This window comes from Rhinolophus sinicus, chromosome 18 (assembly GCF_057876585.1).
Source record: "Rhinolophus sinicus isolate RSI-liver-muscle chromosome 18, RSI-T2T, whole genome shotgun sequence".
Lineage (NCBI taxonomy): Eukaryota > Metazoa > Chordata > Mammalia > Chiroptera > Rhinolophidae > Rhinolophus > Rhinolophus sinicus.
The window spans coordinates 39,958,054-39,969,194 of record NC_142518.1 but is presented as its reverse complement, the minus strand read 5'-3'; the positions used below and the strand labels follow the sequence as shown (position 1 = coordinate 39,969,194).

Sequence of the window (11,141 nt, the reverse complement as noted above, 5' to 3'; positions counted from 1 at the left end):
AACTCAATAAATGGATGTATTGTCGTTAACGGGACACAGCTGACGGATCGGGCAGGCCAGTCCCCACCATGTCACACAGATAGAAATTATCCAGGCCACTTAACAGAGACATGACGTCTAACGTAGTGTGTGTGGGAGACTAATATCATCACAGACACAGGAGCCGGTCGCGTTCAGAGCCACAGCGTCACTAGAGGTGTCTTGCGGGGAAGACGGCACCTCACCAAGGCTGAAGTGACGGGGACCTGGAGCTTCCCTGTCACTCACCTATAAGTGGGGTCCAGTTCTACAAAGAGACATGGAATCCAGAAACTGCTACACAGGGGAAAGCTGGCGCTACCTTCCTCCCAACCTTGCACAGGGTTCCCTTCCAGAGACCAAAAGAGTCTGTACAGACCAATGCACCTGAGGAATCTAGTGTAACCTGATACCAAAGTGCATGACCTAAAAGCACGTGCTAATGTCACTCAGGAGGTCATACATGAACGTCCTAAACATATGACACTAAGGGGTAGGTTATTGATACAAATAATATATCACGACCCAATTTACCCCCGTAAGAAGGCAACCGTTATTTAAACACAGGAACTTTCCTGTATAATTCAGGACATTAACAGATTGTTGGAAGAGCACATCCCTCAATTATCTCAATAAATGCACACGCGTTTGATGAAAAGTCAACATTTATTGGAGCTATGTATTGTTAGCAAACCAGGACTGGAGTGGAACTTCCTCTACTTCACAGTAAATTGGTGAAAGGATGAAACGCTGCATTTCTTGGCAAAGAGAAGAGAAAGATGGCCCACTATTACCGCTTCTATTCACACTGTACTGGCTGGCTCTGTCCAATGTGGTAAAGTGAGAAAAGGGAAAAAAAGACAACATGTTTCAAACAGCACAGAACTCTGCTCGTACTCACAAATGATATGACTGTGCATGTTGAAACTCCAAAAGGATCTAGATATAACCTTTCAGAATTAATAAGCAGATTTAGCAAGGTTGCTGGAGAAATACCAATGTGCAGATATATCTGTACATACAACTTCAATCAGAACATAAAATTTCAAAAATCAATTCAATTTTCAATAGTATCAAACACTGGGACATGCACTTAACAAAAGATTGGTAATGCTCGTCGGGGAAAGCAAAAAACCTTTACTGAGGCAATTTTCACAGTCAGATATCCCACGTGGTAGTCTTCATCTCATCTTCCTTAATCCTGTGCTTGCCCTTCCCCCGCACGATCAACATGACAGGTGGGAACACAACTTAGCAGAGTGTGACTGAGACTACATTGAAGGTGTACAAAGGACATTACAGCTCTGGTTTCGTAAAAAAGACTTCAATATCCTTTACCACTACTTTTTAGCACACGCCTCTTTCTATTGGTACAAGGAAATGAAATCAATGTTTCTGTACAGAACACATGACACAAAATGAAAACGTTAAATGGAAGTTTTAAACAGAAAGCAAAAATTGCGTATCCTTTTACTAAATATCCAAGCAACACCGCATAAATCCTAAGAGATGAAAGACATTTACAAGAATGCATCAATTAACTGCTTTGACCTGAAATAATTTTCTGAGCATAACATACTTAAAACAGTAACGTCACATCGTTTACTGCTTAACTGAAGTAAATAGAACGTCCAGTACCACATTTGTGTTTTCTCTCTGTTGCAGGAATGGAAAAACGTTTCTTTGGGCCATTTTAGCCAGCGTGTGATTGCTTAAGTGGGGTACTAATGTGTCCCCATTTTGACCTGTAGTCCAAGCGTAATAATAAATAATGTCTTTTCCACACTTGAAAGTGGTTCAGTTTATATAATAAATTATACGGTCACACTAGTTTTAAGTGATTACCATCATTTCTGACACCAAAATGTGAAGAACATATATGCCAAGGATGTATGTCATGGCAAAAAAAAGAAAAAAAAGCAAGAGGAAGAGAAGAATGAAGAGAGGGAGCGATAAGGAAAGAGAATGAGAGCAGGAGTAAGATATCTAGAAGATAAATTTTCTTCCAAAAGAAGTGCTCTCTAAATTTTTATTCAGGAAAAAATACTGAATATGATTGTATATATTTAAAGTATAAAACATGGTGATTTGATGTATCTATACATTGTGGAATGATTACCAAGATAAACGGAAGTAATTAACACATCCAACACCTCACATAGTTATTTATGTTTTGTGATGAGAATGCTTAACCATCTATTCTCATCAATTTTCAAACATACGCTACCACGTTCTTAACTAAATAAAGTAAGACCTTTTGAGGGACAATTCTGATGAATTTCCAAACACTCCCATGATGTCTGTGATGTTCAGATATCCGAGTATTACTGGGGTATGTTAAATAATATATATTTTCCTAGAAGATCAACCATTCCATTCATACTTTGAAAATATTACTTTAGAGGTCAAGAATGTATTCACTTTCAATTATATAAAACAATCAATATCTGTTAGTGTCTCAATCATATTCCCTAACCCGTGTACTTGGATTTCTTCCACATTCTTCAAGATCATGTAACTCATGGACAGTCTTCGCAAAAGTTTTTCAGTGTCCTTAGGTTCGATGCTTAATTTCTTCACAAATATTTTTCAGAAGAACCATCTTTTTGATTTACTAGTGAAATTATGTTTCCTTTTCCTAAGGATTTACACTTTTATTACGTATGTCATTGCCTATCCCTTTGGTTTATTGTGTTGTGGTATTTTTTTCTGAACTTTGATATTGGATGCTCAAGCAATTTGGTAGCTATCTAATAACACGTACATTAATAGGCTATGTTATGCCTATGAATACATTTTCGCCATGTCTAACAGGCTCCTGGAAGTAGTCTGAAAACTCTCTTAATGTAAGTAGTCTAATGAAACACTTCAGCAAATGTACAGTAAAGAGGTTTAGAAGACTAATGCGAGGCAAGTTCTTCCCAAAACATAAAATGCTGCCTTGAAATTCAAAAGCTCTCGAATTCATGGTCAGTGATGTGGTAAACGCATAAATAGGAGTCTTATTGCGTAACATACCTGCTTCCGGCATGTGAACGGTTTCTAGCTTAGACACAAGCTCCTGCGTGAGATCAGGACCATCTCCGCCCTCACGGTCAGTCTTTGGCTGAGCCAGTTCCCGGAGGTCATCTTCCGGATCAGGCCCTAAGTTGATTGCTCAGAAATTATTAAAGTGATAGTCTTTGAACTTGAAATGGAAACAATTGCTTTTCGAAGGCACAAACATATGCATGACACATTTGATATGGTTAGAGGTGATAATATCATAGTTTGCATACTTTTATTACCAACAATAGCTATCACAGCCTAACAAAGGTGACAGTGAGCTTGCTTAGCGGAACTATCTTACTCTCATCGGCCGGGACATCCGTCAGTGCCTGCATTCTCTCTACATCCCCAGACAGATAAACTAGGAAGTAGAAAATTCTTGCCATTTTATAATTCAGGCATCTAGGGCTCTATTGCGGAAAAAATTTTAAATGCAATTGCTGTCTAAGAGCCAGAAGAATTCACAATTTGAGAGAATCCAAAAACAAGTACTCACTTCTCCCATAAGGGACGACAACAAAAAAGTTCAAGTCGAGTATTTCCTGATCATCTTAGTTGCAATGAAATCTCGAAATTTGACTCAAGATGATACATTGTTATGAATCAGTAATGAAAAACAGAATATCTTTCTATTTTTGTGGTGAATACAAGTGAACTAGAGAACACAAAAACCAGCACTGAAAATGATATTTATATACCTGATTGGCATTGATGATTTATGTAAGACTAAAGAATCGTTCAGTAGTTAAGGGATTCTCCCAGAATCACACAATTATATTAAAGCGGGTGCTGGTTCGAAATTCACTACTTCAGCATATTTCATACAAACTGATAATTATTTCAAATCCATGATGCATTTGGCAAAGGCAGAAATTATAGAGGCTTGTAAAAAAATATTAGCTGTTGGTTAAAGTACAAATGCACAAAAGTAAGAAAAGGTTTTCAGATTTTATAATTCGATACAGCTTGATTCAACCCGTTTCTGCAGCTGATAGACTATGGGTCCGGCAGTGTGGCCTTTGGGGCCTGAACTACCCCTCAAAAATCTTCTAGGTGAGCTCTATTAATGCTAGAGTATGTTATCTCTATGTTCGTATCCGTGCGCTTGTGGAAAACAGCAACCCCGAAAACTGTATTCCTATGAGTAACATACCTGCTTCTGGCATATAAATGGACTCTGGTTTTGGCAAAATGTCCTCCATGACGTCAGGACCATCACTGCCCTCATCCCCCGTGTTCAGCTGAGCCAGGTCCTGGAGATCAGTTTCCGGGTCAGGCCCTTATAAGAAAACGTTTCACGGATTTCCGGTGAAGACGGTCTTTAGGTAAATACTGTGCTTGCGTCCTCTCATGACCACATCAAAATAACAACTAAGCTATAGAACAACCATCATTGAGAATCTCCTGAAATCTAGATAAACCAAAGTCCAACAACGAAGGACATACAGAAGAAGCCACCTCGAGACTGGCTTCATCTTCAGCTTCTGTCCTCCAGGGGTAGAACCAGAGAAAGCCCAGTGGAATTAATCCGGAGCTCCAATGCAGCTCTCCAGTCTGCATCGGTCACCGGTCCCAGGCAAGTGATGCCCACGTGACATGCAATAATCTCACCGAGTCAAAGCAAACTTGGGGCCTTCACTGTCCTTTGAGACGTGAAAACGTACATTCCTACCTTTTATGGGAACATTCTCAGCAGAGGAAAGTTTAGGAAGGGCATTTGTGAGCAGTGAACCTGACAGCCCAGGTCGATGCTTTACTGATGACATGACATTCCCTGGAGTTTAAAGATTCCCGAGTTGACAGTGTTTACTCCTAGGGACGGTCCTACTTTCCTGGTATTCGTATATTATGTAACATTTGTATTTATTGTTTTCCACTATGGTAATGTAGGGAAAATTGGCAAGCGTATTATAAACAACAGGTAGAAATTGTGATGTGCCATTTTTTACATAAAGATATGTTATTCATATTTTCATGTTACCTTTACTTAATAACAACTCTATGTGGCACACTAAAAATACCCTAATGTGACTGTGAAAATGGCAGTGGGGTTGTCTTTCGTTAATTATGAATATTTTTATTGTTAATGGAATATGAGAACTCAGTAATGCAACACGTCTGTAAGAAGTCACAAAGGGACAAAGACTGCATGTATCAGACCCTGTTAGAGGCAAGTCATACCATTCCCTTGCTCTTTCGCTTTGCAATTCACACGATGGGGAAAAGATGTAAGGGAATTTAGGACACTCTGTACAGCATTCTTTATGATGATAAACAAGATGGAGATTCTTTCCATAATCCTTTTGGTTAATACTATCTCTGTGCATTTATTTCTTTTAGCAATATAATGATTCCTTTTAGGAATCATTGTTAAATCTGCGGGTTGTAGAAACCGGCACATCACAAATACATAATCGTGATATTTAAGAAACGTTGCTAGTTTCAACAGTAAGCATACTTAATTGGTTACTCAGAAATTATTAAGGCTGTAGTCTTTGAACCTTAAATGTTAACAACTGATTGCTGGGTGCACGAACTTACACTATGACACGTTTGATATGCTTAGAGGTGATAATATCATAGTGCGCACATTTTAATTCCCGACAGTAAGTCACTTAGACTGACAGTGGTGACAGTGAGCGTGCTTAGCACAGGGATCTTACACTATTTAGAGTAAAGGTGTTTTTGAAGTTATGAGACTCTCCCAGAGAAACACACATTATTTTAGAACTGGTACTGCAACCTATTTCAGTGCCTCAGCATATTTCATACAACCTAATATTGATGACAAAAGCATTCACGTGTTTCTTAAACGCAGGAATTATGAAAGAATCTGAAAATTATCTGCTGTTAGTTATGGCACATATACTCAAAGGTAACAATGTGTTTTTTATTTTATAATTTAATATAGCTTTGACATCATTTGTTTCTATCTCTGACAGTCTGTAGGTCAGGCAGTCAGGCCCTTGCGACAGAACTCTATTATAAGTTATCTTTACATATGACTCTATTCACGTTACAGCATGGTACCTCTACAGTATCGGAGATGGGATTGTGAAGAAAACACACAAATTGCATTCTTAATGGATAACGTACCTGCTGCTGGCATTTGAAAGGGCTGTGTATTTGGTGAACTCTCCCCTTTGACTTTGCCCTCACGCCCAGTCTTAGCGAGAGCCAGTTCCTGGAGATCTGCTTCTGGGTCAGGATCTTAAGAGGAAAAAACAGTTATCGTTTTGACCATTATCCATGGCAAATAATTAAGTGAATTAAAATCTTCATTCCTTCAGCTGATAGCAATAAAAGCCTGTATTTTCTGGGAGAACAAGTGTGATGGAAATGTGTACTGCAAATCTTTGTTTTCCTGTAGTATGACACCTTATTTTAAGTGACAGTCTGAAGATAAAGCACAGGCATCTCCATTTCCCTTATATCGCCATCTTGTACTAAGAACAGAGAGCGTCAGCTCTGCCCAGGAAGTCTGAGGGCTACACCATCGATGATCTGTGATTACAATGAAATGAAATTTACCGCAGGTGTCACTGAGTGCATTTGGGGGCCTATAACAACTCTTATGGTAGTGACATCAACCCCTTACTGCAATAAGCCAAAACTTACTATATCAAAATAACTACTTATATTTACGTGCAGGGCCCTCATTTCGATAAATGAGTCCCATTCAGAAAAGGAGCGAAAATAAAAACAAATTATTAGTGATAAACAACAAAATATCTGTCTTACAGTGAGCTTAAGGAAAGTAGATTGGAAAGAAATGAATGGACTATAGTGTCAGTCATACTGCGGAAACCTCTTAACAGAGAATCGGTACAATAATCCGTGGCCTGAGTCATGTAAATAACTTACTACAAGTGTTTGATGAAAATACTATAGAGTTACCAGAGATAATTTCTGTTTCATAATAATTTTAAGGTATTTTTCATTTCCTAATGTTAAAAGTATTTAAACTCCTTTTTACATCACTTTTAAAAAGTCACACACCTATCATTACCGATGTGCCAGTATTCTGAATTGTCCAGCTTTTACCAAACTTATCATAACAAAAATATGGATCAGGGCATACAGCGGCCACCATTCCCTGAAGACATCTCAGGAGTCTCTTTGCTGCTCCATTGAACTGCATCTATTTTCATGCCAGCAGTGAGCTACGTCACCATACAGGCACATCTGACAATCAATGTAGCATTTGATACAAAACCATTCACTACTTCATATACCAACACAGATGGTAGGAGCACACAAACCTTGGAATGAATTATGAATTCTGTGTCAGTGAGTCAAGTGCTTACGTCCTCAGTTTTCTCATCATTAAAGGAAGCTACCTTCCTGATGCTAATAGGTTTCACTTCATGTGTTATAGTATATGCTGACGGGGCACTCTGCACACGCTCATAAAAGTTGGTTACACTTTTGATGCAATGACTGAGAAGCCATTCAACCAAGTTCTAAGAAGAACAAATTACCGTGTGGACGAATGTACATTTTCGTAGTGAAAATTACAGTTTCCTCTGATTTAGAAGGACTGTCTTTTCAAGCACACAAAATAAATCTGGCAGAAAACGACAAAAGTCATTATAGTGAAGGAGTGCAAGAAGCTGGAAGCTACACTATGTTCACATTTTCAGCCCATGTGCACGGAATGTTTGAGATGCCTTTGAATGGTTTCTATCCACAGTTCCGGTATGTCACAGTACAGGAGGCACATCGACACCCCTGCCCCCACAGGCATTCCTCGCCCTTTCCCCTCACCTTGAACCTCAGGTGCTCTTTCATCTTCATTGTCTTGACCAGGTGTAATCTCCTGACTCTGACTTGGTGCCTCCCCTTGTGGAGGTTGTTCATCACTGGGTAGCAGGCCCTAGGGGTGTGTGCATGTGAGCAAAGGAAAGGATTCATGTTAATACATGCCAACGATGCAAACATACAGAATAATCATAAATAACCCTCAATACATTTAAAAACGTGATTCTATATTCTCATTCTTGATGAACTGACTCTTCCCCAACTGTGGCCACTCCCAGAGGAGCTCCTCACAAAGACCTGAGAAGCGATTTCACTCTCCGCTGGGCTGGATGGGCACAGTCTGTTGGGAACAAGCATGAGAAAGAAGGCATCGGCTGCATTTCCACTCAATGCCAGCATGGAATCCTCCTGGATCGATGTTCCCTTCCTCTTAACCACACGGAAACGTTTTTCACTGCATCTAGAGTCGTTCAAGAGGACTTTCAGGAAATACATGTCTGGTAAGAGAAAACACGGAACAGTAAAGCACTCACAAGCACAGGTCCGACTGGCTCCGAAGACTCTTCATCTCGCAGTACTACTTCCCATACGGATCTGGATCTCACATGCTTGCTCATACTTCCCACTGAAAGTACAATCAGGTGACTTGAAAAGTTTACTTAAGACGTTAGCTGTACCATTTCCCTGGCTATGTTCTCGTTTAATTTGTTTTTACATTTCAAAGTACGTCTCAGGGTCAGTGTAGGTGCACATGCTTTCCGCTCACACCAAACACAAGGGCTGGTAAATGCGTCTATTTGATGGACAAGCTGGCAGTATAATCGCCGTAAGCACAGGACAAAACACCGGCTTTGGTTCCAGAACCGGATTCCCCATCGTGAAGACCTTGAGGAAAATACCGCTAGACCCTTGATCCTCCAGCGACTACTGCTATGGGCCACTCCCACCGACGAAGCCATTTTCCCGCTTCAAGAAAGCTTTGCTGGAACAGGTAGAAAGGCTCAAGTCTTTCCCTGCTGCCTGTGCGGTTTTCTGACCACAAGGCACAGGCGACGGGCTGCCACACGGCCCGACGGGCCCGCTGCTCCCGGGGCACTCCGCTTGGTACGCGCCACCTCTCGGGGACCCAGTGGCAGTCCTACCGCGACCCCATTTCTAGGCCCTGCCTTGCAGCCCGCCCGGCCCCCAGCCCAGGGCCCCACGGAGGACTCCGGAGTCGGTGCTCCCGGGGCCGCTCCAGGGGCCGCCAGCCCCCAGACACGGAAACAACGCCCCGAGACTGCCCGTCGTCATCTGACACCTGCCCTCCACGGCCCACCGTCCACTATCCGCCCTTGGCCCGCTCCCACCATGACGACAGGGGCCACGGCGGCCACGACGCGTGCGACGGGAGAGACGAGGACCTCGAGGACCTCCCTCCTCGGAGCCACAGAGAGCAGCCCCGTCTCCACGGAAGCCCGCGGCTGTGCCCCCACTCACTCACCCTTCCGCACCTGGGCGGCCTGAGCTATGGACCTACCCGTTCAGTCTCAAGTGGCCAGAGAGAATCTAGAGGGAATGAACACGACCGCCTCCGGCCCAGCTCTGCTCACACAACGCGGCCGACAACGCGCTTGCGCAGCAACTGCCACCTGCTGCAGGGCGCATGCGCACCAATGCGCACCAATGAGCATGCGCACGGACTTGGGTCCTGCTTTGCAGGCTGAGGTTTCCCCTGCCGGGCCCGCGGAGCCTCGAAAGCCCCGGGCCTTCCGTAGTCGAAGAGAGGAGCTTGATCCGTCTTGTTTCTTCCCCCTGCTAGCTTTCTAATACTTCCAGAAACGTTGTGGACACACTGCCCCAGGTCACCCCTCGTGGACGATGCATGTCAAATATATGGCCCTGGCAGAAACGGATACTAAGGATTTTAATGCACTTTTTTACACACACTGCGATTCATCAGTTCCTTCTGTGCAGCTGGATCATGTGTCATGCAAACAAGGCATTTACACACTGACATACACTCATTAGGTTCTCTCGTCTTTTGCTTTCTTTTCTGCTCAACTTATCGCACATTTAAATCCCTGGACTGATAACTGGTTTCTCGGGAACATACCTGTGGTCATTCAGTCAGTGTGTGGTTCACAAATACCCTTTGATAACGGTCCTAGGATCCAGTCTCAGTCCAGTGTCACGTGGTGTACAGCAGTGGTGATTCTGCTTCTCACGTACTTCCTACAAACCAGCAGAACAACTTGATAAGCGAGATGACGTTATTACCTAACAGTCAGGTAGAGCAATACCTGGGCAGAACCTCAACGGAGTCTCAGAGAGGGCAGGGTATCGTGCCAGGCGGCCTGCAGGGTCTCTTGTCCCTCTCCGCACATAAGAACGCAGGACATGATGAGGCCAAAAACACCAACGGAGCCATAGGTAGGGGAGTCATACCACTATATTGTCGCTGGCGGCTAGGTTGGAGAAACAGGAAACAGGAGCCACACAATTCTCAACCCTCATTGCGTCGCTTGCAGGCTCAGCCACCATCTTCTTGCTAGCCCCCATTTTTCTGCTAGCATAGCCACAGTAGTTGTATTGGTGGCCAATGGCTCACTGGTTACAGCTGACGGCCAACTAGCCACAGCTGATGGCCATGCAATCACAGTTGATGGCCATTTACTACCTGAGCCAGCACCATTCTATGTGAGGCTGAGAGCCTAGAAACTGCTTTCTGGGGCTCTGTCCCCACACTCCACCCCTACAGGCTCTCCCCTCACAATCTACGCAACAAGTGTCTTCCACGAGAGGCCCTGTGCGAGGAGCCTGGAGGTGAATGCAATATCCTGGACACAACCAGGCTGTCTGGGCACAGCCAGGGTTTCTCAGGGCACCACCAGTACTTCTGGGCACAGCCAGACTTCCTGGGCTTCTTAGGGTACCACCAGTCTCCCCAGACACAGCCAGGCTTTCTCAGGGCACCACAAGTACTTCTGGGCAGAGCCAGACTTCCTGGGCTTCTTAGGGTACCACCTATCTCCTTGGGCACAGCCAGGGTTTCAGATGGCACTGCCACTCTGGGATCAGCCAGACTTCCTGGACTCAGCCAGGGCTCTCAGGGCACTGCCACTCTCTCTGGGCACAGCCAGACTTCCTGGACTCAGCCAGGGCTCTCAGGGCACTGCCACTCTCTCTGGGCCTCTCAGGGTAACAGCTGATAGTCAAGGTGCTTACATACTCTTGATGGCAGCCGGTCAAGACACAAAAGCAAAAATCCACCAGTTCCACTACATGGTGGTATGTTCCCGAACAGTCAAGTGGTCCATTAAATTAGGGATAGA

The 11,141-nt window shown here is 43.5% G+C and overlaps 1 protein-coding gene across 5 annotated transcripts; it reads right to left on the bottom strand.

The window, feature by feature from the left end:
• Nucleotides 1-665: 665 nt before the first annotated feature.
• On the bottom strand, nt 666-10,131 carry LOC148754605 (P antigen family member 3-like). 5 transcript variants are annotated; one of them, XM_088795242.1, is made up of 7 exons: nt 9,923-10,122; nt 8,361-8,452; nt 7,834-7,942; nt 6,163-6,276; nt 4,220-4,345; nt 3,037-3,174; nt 666-841 (listed from the first exon to the last, which is right to left on the bottom strand). In XM_088795242.1, the coding sequence occupies exons 1-7, from the start codon at nt 9,930-9,932 to the stop codon at nt 822-824; spliced, it is 609 nt and encodes a 202-aa protein (XP_088651368.1). In that variant the 5' UTR covers nt 9,933-10,122; the 3' UTR covers nt 666-821. The 5 variants fall into 5 exon arrangements, with proteins under 5 accessions (XP_088651368.1, XP_088651369.1, XP_088651367.1 ...); XM_088795243.1 differs by having other exon boundaries at nt 3,037-3,162; nt 9,923-10,117; XM_088795241.1 differs by having other exon boundaries at nt 666-3,174; nt 9,347-10,131.
• Between the last annotated feature and the right edge of the window lie 1,010 nt (nt 10,132-11,141).